The following is a 20,203-nucleotide window of genomic DNA, read 5'->3' on the forward strand; positions in this document are numbered from 1 at the left end:
GTCATAGTCTTTCTAAAAAGCAAGGATGATGCCTTTGCTTTCACCACAGAGTTGCACCTGATGTTTTCTCTCATGGACAAAGTGCCCAACGGCATCGAGCCCATGCTGAAGGACCTGGAGGAGCACATCATGAGTGCTGGGCTGGCCGATATGGTAGCGTCGGCGGAGACGATCACCTCTGTGAGTGTCGCACAGACAAACATGCCACACTGGTGATGGTGGGAGGTTAGCCAGAATAGACTGCAGGTTATTACAGTTTGTATTAACATCGAGATGCGTTTCAATGACAGCAGTAAATGCTGAGATGCCGTCATTCTTATTAATCAAAACGCCAGCTTGATAATGATCCAGAGAGAGATCGTTGAGGTTGGGAAAGGAAATGGGTGTGCAGCAGATGATGAGTTAATCTTATGCATGAAGACTAAACATCCATCCATCAATTTTCTTCCGCTTATCCTTGTCAGGGTTGCTGGGGGGGCAGCCTATCCCAGCTACCATAGGGCGAGAGGCAGGGTACACCCTGGACAGGTTGCCAGTCTGTCGCAGGGCTAACAGAGAACATGTTAGATTTTTATTTTTTGTTTTTTTAATATTGCAAAACATTTTCCTCACTTTACACCTCCACACTTCTGTTTAAGCTGAAAAATTCTCATCTCACACTCAGTCCTTTTTATGCTAATAAATTAATTTAGAAATTTAGATGTGGTACACCAAATCTACACAAATCCTTGGACTCCTTAGATACCCCATCGGAGGGTATCGTTGTCACCCTGCCAGGAGGCCAAGTGGGCACCATGGACATCGAAGTTTGTGAATGCGATAACTCGAGACTGAAGCGATGTAGGAGTTTAAAACTGATACCATAGGTGTATCTACTAAAAACTTCAGACGAGTTTGAACTTGACCTCAAGTCCAGAGGTAAAGTTTCTAAAAATCTTGTGGATGCAATATTCACCTGGAATTTTGAAAGAAAAAAATCTCGAAGACTGAGGGGTACCACTGGCCTCAAAGTGTATGTCCCTTCTCTTTTAAGAAACACTATAAGGGTGTTGTCAGGGAGTAAGTTTATTGCTTTCTACATAATTTGTGCAGTGTGAAAATGAACCAGATGGGGGGGCTTTTATAAATGTTTTTAATTTTAAGAATAGTGCATTTGTACCTGTTTGTAACTGGTATTACAGGTTGTCCTTATGGTCCTTATGGCCCCTTTTTTAACGGTTTAGATTTCTAATGCTTAAATTATAAAATTTAAGGCCTGTAGATAAAATTTCAACGTCCTGTAAGTTTGTGGACCTTGAGCTTAGTTAATGTAAATCTGAACTTTTATCCTGATCTCAGTGAGTGGTTGCACCATCGGGTCTTTGTTGCAGGACTCAGAGAAATACGTGGAGCAGCTGCTCACCCTGTTTAACCGCTTCAGTCGACTGGTGAAAGAGGCCTTTCAGGATGATCCACGCTTCCTGACTGCTAGGGACAAAGTGAGTCACACTTTGTTCCATTGTAACTGTAGGATGCCTGTCTTAGAATATCCTCAGAACTTTTTTTCAATCCTCTTTGCAGGCCTATAAAGCGGTTGTGAATGATGCCACGATATTTAAATTAGAGCTTCCCATGAAACAGAAAGGGTAAGAGAGCTGCCTGCATGAACTTCAGCTCCGAATGATAAAAGCAGCCTGACAGCTTGATTGCACTCGTCTCTCCTCACCTGCGTTTACAGGGTAGGGTTGAAAACTCAGCCTGAGTCCAAGTGTCCAGAGCTGCTAGCCAACTACTGTGACATGCTCCTGAGGAAGACTCCACTCAGCAAGAAGCTCACCTCTGAAGAGATCGAGGCCAAGCTCAAGGAAGTGGTAAGTTTAGTGTTCTTGTAAGTTTTTAAAATGGCGTTCCTGCATCTGACATTGATCTACTGTTAGTTATTGCTCTGGAAGTCTTGAGAGAACATGCAGGAAGAACATGAAACAGGCAAGCTCTGACTTTATTGGAACGTTAAGAAGTAAAGAGCAATAACCTCAACAAATTTGTGCCAACTCAGAAAAATATTCTTACGTGTTTGAATTCTCAAGAAACTGCAACAAACACCGAAAGTCGCTGCTGAGTCCTTTCCAACCGGTGTTTATTTAAATTTATTTATCGGTTTTCCTGCAGCTTTTAGTCCTGAAGTATGTCCAGAACAAAGATGTTTTCATGCGCTACCACAAAGCCCACCTGACCCGTCGGCTCATCCTGGACATCTCAGCCGACAGCGAGATAGAGGAGAACATGGTGGAGTGGCTCAGGGTAGGAGCTAACGGGGAACATTTACTTTCTATTTTTCCTTCTGTGAAGCTCACCTTACTCTGTTTACTAAATGTTTTCATCAGTGAGACATCTGGGGCTGTCTCCTTTTCATTTATCATCACAAGTATCACCGACAGAACATCATAATGAGAAACTGCTCGCAAATTAACACAGACACAATTAGTAACACGATTAATTGATTCATCTTTACTCTGATGTCATTTTTCCAAACAGGAAGTAGGAATGCCAGCCGACTATGTCAACAAGCTAGCGAGGATGTTCCAAGACATCAAGGTGTCGGAGGACCTCAACCAGTCCTTCAAAGAAATGCATAAACATAACAAGCTTGCTTTACCAGGTAAAGTCAGAAAATGTTTTATTTAATAAAATGATGACAGAGTTTGATAGTTTGGGGAACCAAGTACATTTTACTTTCTTGCTTTTCTCCACTGAGATGAGCAGATTGATGTCACTCATGTATAATCTAAACACAAAGACTAATGAGCAGTAGATTAGCTTAGCATAGAGCCTGGAAATGGGGGAAACGGCTAACCCGTACGACTTTGTCTTCTGGGTAGAATAAAAAAGTAACATAACATGTAAATTACCTGGGAGGAGACACGACCCCAAAGGGGATTTCCCTTACAGTTCAATACACTGCAATCTACATCCTCCACGAGAACAGTGAGCACAGTGTGCAAAATAGACAGACATCAAATTAGGGCTGTGCGATATGACCAAAATCTCATATCCCGATATAAGAATTCTATCGTCCGATAACGATATAAATCACAAAAATGTAACATTTTCTGTAAATTATGTGAATCTCGGGAAGCTCGTCTTGCGTGAAGTGTTTCCAGCTGCGCCTCATGTAGCTGGAGTCGAGTGTTTTAACCGATGCATGAAACTATACATTTTTAGACATAAGTTGTAACGGCCACCGTTTTCTTTGTGAGTATTTATTATACGGCGTGCTGCGGGGAAAAGCCTGTTCTAACGTTTGAGTCTAAGGTCTATTTTTTAGCACCTGGCGGCTCTTTTTTACTTCTCATCCGTAAATAATCTGCTCTTTCACGTGATTCAGTTTATTTTGAAAAGTCTTAACAGGATCTTGAGCTTTGTTGTGAAAGGTTTATGTGGAACATAAACAAGCGGACACGCGATGGTGTTACCGTCTTGTCTGTAGTATGGTTATATTAAATATAAGAGAAAGAGAGAACTTTAAGAAATTAATATAGCCACTACAGTGACCATCAAAACGATGGAAAAATATTGCCGTAAACAGTTTATTTTGCGACACCGCGAAACAAACGATAGTGTAAAATGAAACGATAGATGTTTTTATATCGTCATCCGATATATATCGTTATATCGAACAGCCCTACATCAAATACTGCTTTAACATTAAATAACACAAAAGCCTAAAGACTTTCTTTATGCTAAGCTAACTAGTAGCTGGTTTCAGCCAGCAAGGTGCAGTAATGTGTACTTATGACTGGGATGTGCTATAACTGTAAACTTTCTCATGTTGGTGCGCTCCCTTGCAGCTGACTCGGTCAACATAAAGATCCTGAATGCTGGAGCGTGGTCGAGGAGCAGCGAGAAGGTTTTTGTGTCTCTCCCTACGGAGCTGGAGGATTTGATACCTGAGGTAGAAGACTTCTATAAGAAGAACCACAGTGGCAGGAAGCTTCACTGGCATCACCTCATGTCCAACGGCATCGTGAGTCTAACGTGTCTGCACAGGAACTCACAAAAGCAACTTAACTGTGAAATTGCACCATTCCAGTTACTGTAATGGCCAAAGCAGTTTACTGGAAAACTTTCACTGGTGCAGCTTTGCATATTTCACAGATTAGAATAATCCTTTTTTTTTTTTTAAAAAAAATCTAATATTGAGCTTAGCAACTTCTCCACTTCTCCACTGTCTGAAATAAGCTAATCAGCTCCTGTCCCTTCAAACCAGCATCCTTCTGATTATTTGCCCAAGGTTAGAAAAGCATGTGTGTGTCTGAGGTGACCACATTAGCATATTAATTCTGTATTGAACATTTTCCAGGCAATTCCTTCAAACTTTTTACAAAGGAGAGTTTCGACCGTGCACATGTACTCCTCCCGCGATCTATTATTTCTTTATTGTTTGAAGTTAGTAATCTAAATAAAATGTACTTCACTTCTCCAGATAACGTTTAAGAACGAGGTGGGCCAGTATGACCTGGAGGTGACCACATTCCAGCTGGCGGTGCTGTTTGCCTGGAACCAGCGACCGAGGGAGCGGATCAGCTTCGAAAACCTCAAATTAGCCACTGAGCTGCCCGATGCAGAGCTGCGGCGCACTCTCTGGGTAAACAACGAGGACAAAAGTGCCTGTGAACTGTAGATGACTGTCTCTATCACGTCTTAGACAAACAAGTTTGTTCTTTTGTTTGATTAATACAAGATTTTCTGTTTCTCTCCTTAAACCTCTCTGTTCGCCCAGTCTCTGGTAGCGTTTCCCAAACTCAAGAGGCAGGTGTTGCTCTATGACCCGGCAGTGTCTTCGCCAAAAGACTTTGCAGAAGGAACGTTATTCTATGTCAACCAGGAATTTTCTCTCATGTAAGTGATCACGTTCACCCTGTTCCTCTCTTCTTCTTCTTCTTCTTCTTCTTATTCACAACTTTGCCTCTTTAGTTCTTTCTGTGAAGTTTTAATGCACAGTCTGGTCTTAGTGAGGAAGAAATATAATTTTGCACACTCTGTTGTTTCCAAATGACTCATAAAATCCATTACATAACTTTTGAGTGTTTGGAAGTTTAGCTCTGTGCATGTGTTTCAGCTTTTACCACATTTATAGCATCAGATGTACTTGAGGGACACTAGAGATGCTGAGAGGTTATTGAATGAAATTATCATATTCCAAAAATAGGAACATTTCAGATTCAAAATCACTTCATTCTCTTTTTAATTTGAAAACACTTTTGTTTTTAAGAACAGGATCTTAGATGTGCTTTAAATGTGCAGCCCTATGCAAAAATCTTGAGGCTCCCTTAATTTTTTATGAAGTTTTTCTACGAACGCAAGAAATTGTTGCAGTGATAAATGAGAATGCATTATATAAACGAGAAAAAAGAGTTTTTGTCTAATAACATTTTTGTGATTTGAAACTAGTAATAATAAGTAATATAAAAATATATGCAAATGTAATACAAATAATATTATTATAAATAAAAACCCTATTAAATAAATAATAGCTTAGGTAAGCAGGGTTAGACAACATGGCGGTGTGCAGAGGTGCAGCAGCTTCTTCCGGGCCTCTCTGCGTCACTGCTGTTAGTGCGAACAGACCAGTGATGATGGTGTTAATAGTTGGTGATTAAATGGTCACACTGCAGACCAGATATCTTAGTAGAGACCACAGGTCCATACGCTGACCCGGGGCATTTATTTTTCAAATTCAACTTTACAGAAAAAATTCCAAGGTTCAGAAAAGGGGGAAGATCAACCTGATCGGTCGGCTGCAGCTCACCACGGAGCGAATGAGAGAGGAGGAGAACGAGGGCATCGTCCAGCTCAGGATACTAAGAACACAGGTACAGAGATGAGCTCGCAGCATGCAGGTGGAGAGGCTGGTGCATCTTCAATTGTTTTGAACTCCACCTACTGTGAATAAAGAGCCTCACAGTGCAGTTTCTTGACCTGCTTTGTTATTTTTCCACCCTCTTCTTTTCCTTTTCTCACGTCCAGGAGGCCATCATCCAAATAATGAAGATGAGGAAGCGCATCAACAACGCTCAGCTGCAGACGGAGCTGGTGGAAATCCTAAAGAACATGTTTTTACCACAGAAGAAGATGATCAAGGAGCAGATTGAGTGGCTGATAGACCATAAGTACATAAAGCGGGATGAGACGGATATAAACACCTTCATCTACATGGCATAGCAGAGCACATTAGGACGACTTGTTCTGACTTTGGTTTCAGTGGATCAGGCCTGATGGACACTAGAATACTTCCAGGCTCCCCGTCCTTTATTTAAAAAAACAAAAAATCCTGTGCAGGGAGGCATGAATTTTAAGACTGAGTCCTATTTAAAAAAATTCAACTTCCTGCCTTAAAGTTGTACAGACATAAAAAAAACAAAAACAAAGACCAGTTGCAGTGGGAGTCTGCACCAAGTGATCATAAGTATTTTTAGTTACGGCGGGGTTCCTCTGCCGTCCAGATGAGGCTGTTAATCTTTAATGGTCTGCTTGTGATGCAGTGGTGCATCATCGGGGCAGCCACTATAACACTCCTGCTCAGTGCTTGCACACTTCTGAAGGCATGCTGACAGGAAACGGCCGAGGAACTCAAAATACCTGCAGTCCACTTTTAATCCATGCCAAATCCACATCATCTGAACGTTGAATAAAGCGCCGCCCGCGTCCCTCGAAGGCTGCTATAACCTGTTTATGGTGGCGGCTCTCTGCAGTTAAAGTGATCAAACACTTAATCTGGACTTTGTGTGAATAAATAAACAAAACAAGATAAGCACTTCACAGTTTGCAGGACTGAACCAGACAATAATCTAAAGCCAGCTCCAGACTCCCTCAAGCCTCTGGCCCTGGGTAAAAAGTTAGAATCCGAGTCCCTGCGACCAAATGTACCCAGGAACAGAGGTGGGGGTGCCGCAGTGACGCCAGGAAGCCTGGGAGAGGAGGCTGAGGTCAGTATTACACATGGTTAAAAACTACAATTCAAAGCTATAAGAAAGTGTACTGTGAGATGTGAATAATGAAATGATGAAATAAACAGCACCTTATTATAAAACAACATGTAGGCTTGTCTTTCATCACATGAACAGTTTAGGTGATTTCTTTTTTTTAAAAGGAAGCCCTAACAATCCTCTTAATTGCCCTCAATTGAGGTATATTTGGAGTCATTTACAAGCCTGTTTCCAGGCAGAGCTAAGAGCAGCGTACGCTTCCTTCACTCAAATATGTTGTTCATAGAAGTTTTAAAGAGGTTGAAGCTCCAGCAACTCTAAACTAGGATAAAAAAACAGCTTTATTACTTGATCAGCACCACAAGCCAAAACGCGTTAGTCAAGTAATAAAGCTGCTGTTTATACTGCAAGTGTTGCTAGAGCCTCGACCTCTTCAGACCCTTGGTTCTTCTAAACGAACCTTGGAAGTAGGTGAGGTTATGCTAGAAACCTCCATTCTGTGCCAAGAGGCTATCAATGAATCATTTTTCCCAAAGCTACACCTTGTAACCAAGCAGGAAGAGACTGTGGAGAATACAGTGTAGGTTTATAATAGACTGCCAGTTGTTTTGTTTTCACACAAAGTGTCTCTTATAATTTGGCACTACAGCAAGTTTACTTTAGCCCAGAGGTACCCAGACTTTCCTGGGATCAGTTGCTAGTTTGGAATAAAACAAGAAGCCCACTGTTTAAAAATGTGCTCATTGGAAGCATCACAAAGAAGGACGATGAGCCAGTCGCCGTGCCGCGCTCCTCGGTTTCTCCGTCAGATTCTCTCCTCACTCGTCACCACCGGTTTTCAGTCATACATGTACTCCTTTTCGAATTTTAGCCATGTACAAGTAATCCCTGTGAGCTGAAAGCTCAAGATTCAGACTCCTTGAAACACCCATGGTATGATCATCTCAGGTATACGGCTCTGGATGTGAGCACAAAAACCCCACCCACCCCCTGTGTCAGACAGAGTGGAACTGATGGATGGATCAAGCATGAACCAAGTGAAATTTATTTTGAACCATTAATCATGAAAGGCTTCCTTCAGCCTCCATTTATAGGCCAGGAGGGCTGTTGCAGTTTCTTGTGTTAATAAACACGCAAGGTTCGCCTATCGGATAACACTCTGGTATGGTAGTTAATTTAATAGTGAGTAAATCTAACATGTTACAGCTAAGTGCTGCTATAATGAGTACAACTTCGAGCTCATCTAAAATGTTCTTTTTTTTATTATCATTATTATTATTAATTTGCAGGATCGTGGTCCAAAACCAACAGTAAATACTGATGCAAGGTGAAAAGTTATTAAGCGACCAAAATACATCATCTTTATGAACTTTAGTAATAATTATATCAGTTGTGTTGTAAAAGTACCCTCTTGTAGTCCAGGGCCAATCAGAGATCACCAATAATTCTGGCGTAGATTCTCTTGGGACAACAGCTGTCCCAGGTTTTTGTGCCTATACATCACGCTGATTTTAACATACACTATTTAGACAAAAGTATTTATCTCTTTGAATTGCTGCAGGTGCACCTTGCCATGCAGTCTCCCTTTACAAACATTTGTGAATGAACAGGTTGTTCCAAAGAGCTCATAGAATTCGAGTGTGGTGCTGTAATAGGATGCAATCACTGCAACAAGTCCTCCCTCTGAGATATTACAGTATTTAAGTAGCCTTATTGCAAAGTGGAAGCAACAGCAACTAGTCTCCAGCCACGTAGTTGGAGAGCAGAGTCACCAGTGCTAAGGTGCATAGTGCCTAACAGTCGCCAATGCGTCTGCAGAGCTCCAGACTCCCTCCTATCATTAACATCAGCACAAAAACGGTGCAATGGGAGCTTCATGGTATGTGTTTCCATTGCCAAGAAGCTCCTATGTGGGTGGCCCAGTGCTTTTGTCCATATAGTGCACTTCACTGGATCAGTGAAAACTTTGACCAACTAGTGATGCTGGAGGAAAGGCTAGTTGGCTCTCTTAAAATGAGTGGCACTCATCCTCTGGGGACCATGAAATTTTCTTTTTATTAAACATGGAGATATTTTGAGCACTGAAATTTAAATGAAAATTAGATTTTGTTTAACAAAATTGTGTTGTTTTTTTTTCCTTCCCATCATTAAATCTGAGGCTCACGTTAAAGGCAGCTTGTTCACCTGTAGATAAATGATATTCCCAGCAGCATTATAAAGGTGGTCACTGAACAGCAGATGGTGCCAGAGCCTCAGCAAAAACTCTGGAATCTACACAGCAGTGAGTGTGCATATGAAAATCCATCACCTTAAAAAAAAAATCCTTTACATGGACTTGTGGCGGTACAATTCACCTCAGTTTCTCACTGGTAAGGTAAGCTTACACGAGCTTGATGTAACTAAGTACTGTACTCTCAGGAAAACTTAAGGAAAAATAAAACAACTATTAAGCTCCAACGTTTTTGCTCATATGTTAATTCATGAAGAGCGAAATATTTTAACATTTTTTTTGTTTGTTTGTTTGTTTTTTTTGAAATCCAGTGATGCTTTTGTCATGCAAAAAGCTCCAAAACTCCTGAAACGTGAGGCGGTTCCGTTTTATTTTTAAATAGTTATTACTTATAATAATACACTTATTATTTTTAAGATTAGGTTTTAAAACACAAATGATGCACAATGATGTCACTTTTGACTCTGGGTCACGTATCACTATTTTTCTGTTTTTCAAAAATCAGTCAGTTAATTAGGAAATTAAATGAGCAATGGCAGAGTTCGTGAAGACTATTAATATCTCATCATCATCTTCTTTTTAATACTTGGTAATTGTTATATTAAGTTTCCTCGCCAATACTTTTGCTTTACATTTGAAATTGAGGGCTTACTGCCTGAATTTGTAGCTTTTCTGATGAAACGACTCATTTTTGGGCAGTAAATGCGCAGTTGCAGTCGGTCCCGTTCATTTAAGAAATGCACGGTATTATTTTATTGCACTTTGCAAAGCACAGATCTTGTTTTAATTTGTAAAGAGAAATATCAAATAAACCTAGCTGTGTTTATTTTGGTTTTAATGACCTTAACTGTTACATAAGTGGAAACCTGTAATTGGGCGGATAGGTTTCCTTAATTACAGCAGATTGCGTCCTCTTGTTATTTGTGACAAAGGGGATTACAGCAGGCCCGTTAACTGAGCGCATGCGCACTGTGTACAGCCCAATATTGAGGATTCCCGTTACGAGGAAGCAAAGGAGATACACAATTTCCCATTTGTACCTTCAAAATAAAACGCACTGAAGCGCGGTGTTAACAAACCCTCTGGTAGAACTAACAAATCAGGTGCTATTTCTTCCCGAGAAAAAGTCGGCTAAATGTGGAAAATGAGGTAGAAAAGGAAATTCAGCTTAAAATTTGGTGTTTTACAGAAGTGAGTACGGAGTGTAACCAAAGTTGTCAGTTCAAGATAAACACTTTAAAAGATCCCAAAAGCGCAATATATACAGACAATAATTCAAAGTTAAAATATCAATAACTAAGCCGACGAATAGGGAAGTAAAAATACCTGTCTCTATGGACGTCACAGTATCTGCCATTTTGATTTCAGGCATGAAGCTGGCACCTGTCCAGGATACTTTTACCATCTTGATAACAGTCGCCTTCGACCACGGTAATCAGCTTCTACTCAGTTAGTAGTTAATGTTATGGTTTAACTGCTCTTTGAGTCGAGTTATGGCTTGGAAATGGCACAATGTACCAATTAGCATGCACTTGCTAGCGATTTATGGGCAAAATTAGCTTTGGTGAAAGAAAGACTAAAGGACAAGGAACTAAAGACTAAGTGTCCTTTTATTTAAATCAAACACAATATAATACACAATATAATGTGCGAAAAATTACATATTTTTATTTTGTAATTAATTCATTTTTTAGAAGTAAACGTTAAGCTCCTGGTCATCTTAATTAGGGGCTGGGGGTTGTTTTATGGCGCCCCCTGCTGTTTCGCTGGCTATATTACAGGTCATGTGTGTACATTTTTTTTTAAAATTTTTTTTTATTTTGAAATCAAGAGAGCGGAACTTCTCGTTTTCCATCCGCAGCTTGACGCTGCTTGGGTAAGGAGAGGAGAGGAGGAGAGAGGAGCTCCGTCGGCGGACCAGGGAGCGCGTGGAGAGGAATCCCAGCAGCCCCCACCCCCCCTAGCCCCGGAGAGCGAGAGCCGGACCGGCTGGATCCCCCTCCTCCCTCGCCCGCTCCCCCCCTGCGGAGGAGGACCCGAGAGAGACCCACGTTGCCACGGGAGAGGCCTCGGTTCAGGTGAGAGTGCTGTTTTAAGCCGCTTCAGGCTGCTCTCCCCCTTGGCAGGCAGGTGCTGTGTGGAGGGCTGCCGGAGATGGAGAGTCGGCGATCAGCGAGTTAAATCTCGGTAGATTCGATATCCTGTTACTTACTTGTCGTATGATTTACACGGCCTCTGTGTCCAGGGCTGCCGAGCCGATAACAAGAGGTGAGGATGGGGGGTGGGAGTGAACTCGTATTGCACCGGTGTGAAAGCAGCTTTTACTTTGCGCAAAAAGAGCGCTATATACTGTGCATCTTGGACGGGAGAGCCGCTCTTCCAGGCTTTACTGGTCTTGCCTGTGCATTTCAGGGCTTGCAGCATATCCACTGTTTCAAAGGTGCTTAGTCTTTTACATTCTCGTTTCATATTTACAATGCACAGCCACAGTTGCAGTAAATCTGTGTGGGAGCCATATCTGAGCGAGCTGCTGTTACCCTCACCAAATATCACTCACATCAGTAGTAATGGCTCCTGCTGGAAAATTAAAGCCTTTCTCAGTAAGTTTTCCTCTCAAACAGGGACTTTCTGCGTGACTCTGTGCTGCCTGTTTTTCTCCCCCACTGCACTCGGAGTAATAAATTAGTAATTGCACAACTATATTGTTCTGCAGAGAACCCAGAGGGGAGTGGATGCACATTAATAGTCTATGTTTGGACCACTTGCCAGCTTTCAGGGTCTAAAAGTGGACACTCTCAGCATGTTTTTACTGGCATTCAACCTTAATCCGATTCATGCCAGGTAAACTGTGTAAACCCAATAATCGCTACTTCATATGTGCCATTATTGTTCATTAAAGAGAAGATAATGGTAAAAAATGTCAGCTTTTTGTCGGGTTTAACTAACACCTTATAATATTCCTAAACCACATAATGTAACATTTATCTATCTCATCATATAAGTGTCATATGAGTAGCTAAAAGTGAAACAGTCTGGCCTGGGTGGACTTTGGGCATAAGTGTTGTGTGTTACGGCCAAGCCCACAGAAGCACAAGGAGATACTGCAGAGGGGAGATCACGATGCTGGGAGGATGGGGGAAGCTGGGATAGCCCTCCTCCGTGATGCAGGAGAGAGGTGGGGGCGGTGGATGAAGGATGGTCTGGCACACCCTTCCCTCTCCTCTCTCTCCCTCTCTTTCTGTGGTGTTCTGGTGCATTACTCCTCCCTGTTCACTTCAGAGCGTAATCAGTCTGTCAGCAGAAGCAGACTCAATCAGTCACTCCCTGACCACCACCACCACATCCAGATCCACCTGAACACACTCTGATATCTGACCACACATTCACCACATCCTTCCTGTGGGGTGCCTCGGCCTTAAGCTCAAATCGGTTCAATAATCGTTATTTTCCGTTGTTGTTGTTTTTGTTTTTGTGACTCAAAGTGTTGTCTATCCATACAAAACCAGATGGAAACGTGCAATATTCACATCACTCTTTAAGTTAACTACGCTACAGCCCACCTACACTGCATTTCTGCTCTACATACACCCTTATCATCTCTAGTGTGTGAATTTCCTGCATGCGTCGTGAGCAACAGCTAAAAGAACAGAAGAACAGCCTCTTACTGTGATTCCAGGGTGTGTGTGGACTCATTTGCACATCATTATTCAGTGATGCCTTCTCCCCCCAGATCTGATTAGATACGTGTTTTTCTGACTAGCTTAGAAGACTCGTTGCCATTCAGTGCTGTGTCCCAGGAGCTGTCCGTGGTCCTTAGATTGCTGTGCGTAAATGCTAGCACTTGGGTGTGAATGGGGGAATGAGACATTTTGCGGAAAGCGCTTTTAAAGTAGAGTAGAAAAGCTTTATATAAAAACCAGTCTATTTAACATTAACCATTAATGCTCTTAAAGGAACTCTCTGTCTCTTTGCTGGTATAATATGGAGGTAATTTCATTGGCTCCTCTATCAAGAATCCACAGAAGAAGGCAGGCGTGCCCCAAGCTCCTAATTTGCTAACAGATTAAATGGAAATATGCCTACAGACTTAACAGCTTACCTAAAAGTAAGAAGAACCTGAGTGTGGGTAAGGTTAAGCAAAACACACAGTAGAGTCATTGTTTGTGAGTTTACTCTGACACACAGAAAAACTTCTCATTTGGAAGTTGTAGGAGTGCAAAGACTGCATTTTGAGATCTACACATGACTTCATTTGAATTGTTTTAGTACAGACTTGTAGCAAAGCATGAAGTGGTGATAAAAACAAACATTTTTTTATCATTTAGCATGAATGTGTAAGTAATTTTTGCTTTATAAGACCTGATAACTACTTTATAACCGTGTTATAAGCCAAACCTTTATCTTTTCCTAAACCTGACCGTGTAGTTTTTCATCCCTCACTGTGTCACTGATACTTGAATTTGGTCCAGCTCTTCCATTTCTCTCAGTCTCCGTCTTATCAGACTCATCAGAGTCAGTCGCTCCAAAACAAATATTTCACTCACTGTTTTCAGCCATTCATCTTGCCTTGGCGGATCTGGTTTGTGGCATCGCTTTGTGATTGCTTTCTTACCGGCTACTAACAAGATTTTAAACAGCTGTCTTCTCTTCTACTGACACAATATTTCCTTCCATATTACCTAAATATGGTACCTTGGTATATGAAAGCCCAGTATTTTGGCAATCACCAAAATTTCAAAAAATTGTACTGAATTCTCGAAAACCGCGTTCTCTTGAAGTTTGTGATGATGTAGTGGATTGTTGTGTCTCCGTATTTGCAACCGTTCATCCTCAGAAATACTCACATGTTACTTTTCCCATTTCTGTTTAACATACAGTGTTGTAGTTCCTGTTCTCCTCATTGTTGGTATAATTTAGATATTATTCTATAATTGAAAATATCTGAAGTGGTCCTTTTTGTACATTGTAAAGCTTTGTTTTATGTCCTGAAACCAAATGAAATCCTTTTAATTAATAAGCTATCAAAAAAAGTAAACTTTTGTCTCTGGCATGAGCGTCAAAGCGATTCACTCCATCACCAACCCACCAAACCTCCAAATGCAGATTTTTTTTTTTTCCTATGCAAGTGGAAAATGTGCATTCTGTAGATATGAGGGCGGACTGCTGAAGAAAATGTGTTCAAGGACTCAAAAATCATGTAGAACCTGACTTGACTTCACTTTATTTTCCCAAGTAGGGAAACTCGTTGCGCAGCAGCTTGAGTGATTAAAACCAACAATGCACAAAAATGTTAATTTATTTAATTCCAATGAAATGAATTTACTTATATATATTACTTTTATATCTCTTAGTTTAAAATATTTGGAAGTTTTGACTTTCTTCCCAAGCAGAAGTCCTGAAATGCTTCTGGTGAAGGACATTTCTTTCTGGCTTAATGCATCTGCCACAAAACTGAAATTAGTAAATTAAAAAATATGAGTCTGCATTGATTATTTTTAATATGTTATTAACTTAAAATAGGTTGCTGTGATTATTAAAAATTTAGGTTAGGTTTATGGATTAAAACACTAACGGGTTAGTGTTTAGAAATGTCATGATTTGAAAGCTCAGATTTCTTGGTTGACATGGTGACACAGCCCCCGAATTTATCTGGACAAGCTGCAGAAAGAAAATATGCCAGACTTTTTGCTAAAAATACATTACCCATAAATCCCTGTCGACTATCAAGAAAAACACGTGACATTTAGTGTCCAGGAACGCGAACAAAGATTGACTCTTTTGTGATTGATTGATTCAGTGTGGTCCCACCCAGTGCTGTGTAACAGGAGCTCTCCGTGGTCCTTAGACGAATACTCTTCGTGGTGCTGCAGAAGAGGCTCGACAGAAGGAGGCTCGAGTCAGAAAACAAAATAATGCGATACTCTTTGCATTAATTTTTCACTGGAGGGCTGTCAGTGTTTTCTCATTATAAATCCAGTGCCCCTGCTTCTTTAACAGTGGTGCTCTTTCACCCCCTCCTTAAAGCTCAAACTTGTAAGCAGAAGAGAGCATTCCTACAGTAAGATCAATCTGGAGGAAGCCTAACAGTGTTTCTTATAAATGAAGTTTAAGAAAATTACTGCAAAACAAAACATGTTGTTGAATTCAGTTATTTGCATGATGTTGGTAACTTAATGGATAATCAATAAGTGTGGATTACAATAATAACCCAACCGCAGATTTATTTTTTCAATTACTTTGGCATTCACATATGTCAAAATCTTGCCATTTTGCCATCATCGATACTCTGCGATGTCTCGGCCAGCACTGGGCAGCACCGGTCGAATGACATCAATGTTGACATCTGCTGACCAGCAGCTCTTCCTGCTCAGTAATGCAGGCATAGCACAATGAAGCAAGGGCAGCTGGCAGTCTGCACCTTTGCTCGAATTCAGCCATTTGTTCATGTGTGTTGTTCACTCACAGCGAAGATCATAGATCATTCTGGGACTGCAATCAGTTTATTATCACTGCCGCGGCCTCTCCACCAAAATCTGTAACCTCACAAGATGTCAGGCTTCTAACACTGTTGTGTAAACAAACAGGGGAACAAGCCCAGTGTCAGAAATGAGGAAAAAGCCAGCATTGTGAATAATTTGTTTTCCGAGATCAACAGTTTAGAGCGCAGTTGAAGATTAATATTTGCTGCTGGAAGCAATGCATTAAACAACATGTTGTTATTACATCAGCGTTGCTCACATTTGTCAGAAAGGGCCCTTTGTTTCCTCATTCTTATTGATCGCTGATTGGCTGACTTTTCCCTCCAGCGTTTCACCTCTCTCCAGTGCATGAGCCGTCGTTTTCTTAATCATGTCTCCATTGTTTTGGGGGAGAGATTTGTGCTTTGTGTCAGCTGGGAATTCTTTAACTGTCATTTTGTCCTTTCAAAAGTCTTCCTCCTCCTCCACACTCCTCCTCAGCTGCATCAGGATTTACCTCATTTATTCATTCTGACTGCTTTCACTTCCAAACAAAATCTGCCATGGTCACTTCAAATGGTTGAATTTTGATAATTCTATTGAATGATGGAAATGCCATCTTTCTAATATTCACAGTTTCTTGGTTGTGTTGTCTTTGTAATTTCTGAAGAGGCAGAGAAACCAAATGGGCTGCTTTTAGCCTCTTGATGACTACCAGAGTCTGCCCTGCCTCCACTCGCTTGCTTCACCCTTTGTTCCCATAGCGTAGGCAGTTCTTACTGAGTTTCCATTGGAGAAACCTCCCATCTGCTTTCTTTCCGCACTCGTAGGAGGGCTGAAGTCTTAAATCATCATAAAGCACGTCTTCCCAAACATCTGCCTGCAGTCCAACAGCATTTCTTCCACATCAGAGCTCCTGTGGCCACCAGTAGACCTTTTTCAAAGCAGACGTTTTCAAATGTCATTACGGGAAAATCACATGTGCATTAATGGTGGTTGTGCTCCACTTAGGGAGGGCCCTGCTATTGTGTACACTGATTCGCTGTCATTGCTCAGGGGGACACTTAATGGAACAGAACCACTGTTAAAGAGAGGCCTATTAATCTCATTTTTAGGTCCATATTGTTATTCTTCTGCTAGAGAGCTCTGCAAGATTGACAGTACTAAATAATCCTGATTTACTTTTACAGTGGGGCTACAGTGGCCCATTAGCTCATCCTCTATCTGTGCCAGAACTGGAGTTCAGCTCAGTTCAGCTCCATGTCAGATTGATGTGTGTGTAGGTAACAGTCCAAAAAACAAACAAAGAAGATGAGTTTTAATTTTAGACTGATCAGGAAGACACAGCAACACAGGATTGTTCCAAGGATGTAAATTAAAATATATATTTAGGGACAGCAATTGATGAAAACCACAAGTGTCATTTACAAGAAAGGATCCCGAGGCTTATACTTCAAGTAAAAGCTGTGGCAGCTTGAAAAGAACCAGACCTGCAGATGTTTTGTTTCTGATCTTCATCATTTATCAATCAGAGAGAAAGAGGCGATTCCAATAAACCAGTCAGAGTGATGGCCTTTTGAAATAAATCTTAAGTCCTCACCTTTCAGTTCCTGCTACCTGTGTCAGTTAAACAGCAGTTAGAAGCCTAGACCTCCCTCTCCCCAGCCACCTCCTCCAGCTTATCCAGGGGAACACCAGGGCGTTCCCTGGCCAGCCGAGAGATATAATTGCTCCAGCGGGTCCTGGGTCTGCCCCGGGGCCTCCTCCCGGTGGGACATGCCCGGAAAACCTCACCCAGGAGGCGCCCAGGAGGCATCCTTGTCAGATGCCCAAACCACCTCAACTGGCTCCTTTCGATGTGGAGGAGCAGCAAGACAACAACACAGAGTGATGCAACTATGTTAGTCCAGAGTGGTGGGAAAGGGGGTGAGCCACCCTAAGTGATGGTGATGTACTGCCATCAGGACGGAGATTTTTGCAAACCTCGTGTGGACAGAGAGCTTTTGTACCTTTTCGTATTTATTTATCATTTATTATCATAATATTATATAATATTGTTTATATATTAATTTAACTCTGATGAATAAATCCAGGTGCTAGTTGTGCTTTGATTCTCCTGTTGCTGCTGTTGCTGTGCAGCTCATTAATGTCAATGTAGAGCTGTAACGTCTTCTTCATTGGAGTTGCCACAAACGTACATGAAATTTCTATAGTATGTCAAGTGTTTACCTTAGCTTTAGAGTGTATTTGTCAAATGGGTTGGGTATTTGTGTGTGTATATGTGCATATAGTTATATTGGAAAGTGATTTTGTGATAGGGGCATTAGATACGGCCCATTATGGTGAAGAGGGAGCTGAATGTAGCTGAGGTGGTTTGGGCATCTGACGAGGATGGCTTAGTGTTCTGGGCACGTCTTACCAGGAGAAGAAGTGGCTGAGCTCAGTCATTCGACAGGGACTTGGAGTAGAGCCGCTGCTCCTCCACATCGAAAGGAGTCAGTTGAGGTGGTTCGTGCATCTGACTAGGATTCCACCTGATAGCCTCCTAGGTGAGGTATTCTGGGCATGTCCTACTGGGAGGAGGCCAAGGGTCAGACCCAGGACTCACTGGAGAGATTATGTCTGAGCTGGCTTGCGAACGTCTTGGTGTCCCCCAATGACCCGAACCCAGATAAGCGGCAGAAAATGTATGGATGGATTATCCAGTAGCGGATTAAAGCAGTAGTTTTTCTCTCAGATGAATAAAAAGAAGCAAAAGTGCTAAAATAGCAAATGTACCAGCATAGGAGAATGTATGGGAAGTGCAGGCGTCAAGTTTATGGATCATCCTGCTTCATGGAACAGAGAATTTGTTTGAAAATTAGATTTAAATGTGCCACATACTGACAGATAATCATAGTAGAAACCTTGCAGCTTTAATTTTCAGCAGTGATTGTTGCTGTTCTTGCCACAGTAGTGAAGAAATGCAGCCCAGCAGCTTCTCAGGATTCGTTCTCTGCAGGTGATCCTGTTGGCAGTCCACAGAGGCCAGATGACAGCATGGTTTTCCCCATTGCAGTCACGAGCCAAGTCACCAGGCCATCTGTCAGACTTTGCTTCCAACTGCGACCTCCTCATTCCCCCAGGAATTTACTTTATCACTCACTCAAGAGTGAGATAGCTTGTTAATTCCTGTAAAGTGAACTTACTGGCTATTTTCTTTAATTAAGGTTAGAGACTAATCAGATACAGGCTGTAGGTAATGTGACATATCTGAAAACCACACTTGCAGCAGGATGTTTAAAGTTTGCTTTGAACACATGAATGTCTGCTGAAAGCATGAGATTTCTCAAAGTGTCAGAAAAAGTTAGTCCTTAAATCCTTCAGGTTAATAATGTTTGAAAGGTACTGTGGTTAGATTTCATTTAGCTGCTGACGTACTTTCAGTGGGGCTGCTCTCAATTTTCTGTTCTCCTCATTTTCCCAAAGATATTAGATGTCATTGAGCACTGCTGGAAGGTGAACAGGTCATCTCAGCCCAATTAAAAAACACTTTATGTTAATAGCAGTGCTGCGTAGTAATCTGGCATAAAGAGACATAAGCAGGATTTGGTTTTATTACTTTACTATACTGAGAAATACTGAGACATTTTACATTATACATTAATACCACCGGCACATGCACACATGTTTTGTTCTCCAGTCTTCAGTTGTTGTTGAATGTATTAGGTCATTTTTCGGCAGAAAATGCTGATTTACTGCTTCAGAGTTGACCTTGTTCAGATGCAGATTGGTTCAGTACCAAGTTTAACAGGGATACATTTCCATTTCTCTGAGCAGGTTTTTCTCCGCACACTTCAGTTTGCAGTATGATCCAAACAACATCACAAGAGCATTTCATCTGTGAGTTTCAAGATGATTTAAGATGAGTTTGAAAAGCTGTAGCGGAATAAGCCCTCCCACTTAATCTGAACATCTCCCCCTTGACTCTGTGTTGGAGCACAGCGTCACTTAAAAGCTGAGCCCTACAAAGACTCGAGTGCCTCAAGCAGCCGGATTATACACTGGTGTCTTTTTAGCATTCAGAACGTGTTAGCTTTAAAACAGCAGGCTCTCATAATGCACCCGAGAGTGCATCTGACAGGTTATGTGTATTGTTTGATTTGCCAAGTATAAGCAACTAAAACATACAGGCTCAAATATGTGCACGCCCTCACTTAAATATTTTATAGAGTGATGCTTTAGGTTTACACTGTACCGACTGTCAAGCATAGTATTGGCAGCATCATGCTTTGGGGCTGTTTTGTAGCCGCTAGTATCAGTATATAAATGAAGGAGGACTACTACGGTTGGGTATCGTCACTGATTTCTAGAATGGATTCGATTCTGATTCACAAGGTCCCGATTTGATTCGATCGATTCGATTTGAATCGGGGAAATTTTGCCTCAGACAGTCAGAAATATTATAATTCTGATCATTTATTAGTACATATCCATATTTTTATGTCTATAAAAAGAAAGCTGACACTTCTGAGACTTTATCAAAGGTGTAAGCATCACAGCAGATGCCG

General features: G+C 41.4%; 2 protein-coding genes across 5 annotated transcripts in view; both read left to right on the forward strand.

Moving 5' to 3' along the window:
• The window catches only part of LOC120733929 (cullin-5), a 21,586-nt gene extending 14,514 nt beyond the window's left edge, over positions 1 to 7,072 (forward strand). For 3 of the 4 annotated variants that reach the window (XM_040032460.1, XM_040032458.1, XM_040032457.1), the window contains exons 9-19: positions 50 to 180; positions 1,371 to 1,478; positions 1,561 to 1,625; positions 1,718 to 1,850; positions 2,149 to 2,280; positions 2,515 to 2,638; positions 3,828 to 4,003; positions 4,463 to 4,624; positions 4,760 to 4,878; positions 5,729 to 5,852; positions 6,007 to 7,072. In XM_040032460.1, coding sequence (XP_039888394.1) covers positions 50 to 180; positions 1,371 to 1,478; positions 1,561 to 1,625; positions 1,718 to 1,850; positions 2,149 to 2,280; positions 2,515 to 2,638; positions 3,828 to 4,003; positions 4,463 to 4,624; positions 4,760 to 4,878; positions 5,729 to 5,852; positions 6,007 to 6,201 — 1,469 coding nt within the window. In that variant the 3' untranslated portion in view covers positions 6,202 to 7,072. The remainder of the gene's footprint in view (positions 1 to 49; positions 181 to 1,370; positions 1,479 to 1,560; positions 1,626 to 1,717; positions 1,851 to 2,148; positions 2,281 to 2,514; positions 2,639 to 3,827; positions 4,004 to 4,462; positions 4,625 to 4,759; positions 4,879 to 5,728; positions 5,853 to 6,006) is intronic. The other variant, XM_040032459.1, reaches the window with a different exon arrangement.
• A 3,067-nt stretch (positions 7,073 to 10,139) lies between these two features.
• Positions 10,140 to 20,203, forward strand: part of capn5b (calpain 5b) — a 55,927-nt gene continuing 45,863 nt past the window's right edge. The window contains exons 1-3 of the mRNA XM_040032461.1: positions 10,140 to 10,386; positions 10,564 to 10,626; positions 11,057 to 11,273. The gene's annotated coding sequence lies outside the window, so the exon portion shown is untranslated. The remainder of the gene's footprint in view (positions 10,387 to 10,563; positions 10,627 to 11,056; positions 11,274 to 20,203) is intronic.

Source organism: Simochromis diagramma, unplaced genomic scaffold, assembly GCF_900408965.1.
Source record: "Simochromis diagramma unplaced genomic scaffold, fSimDia1.1 OVJJ01000216.1, whole genome shotgun sequence".
Lineage (NCBI taxonomy): Eukaryota > Metazoa > Chordata > Actinopteri > Cichliformes > Cichlidae > Simochromis > Simochromis diagramma.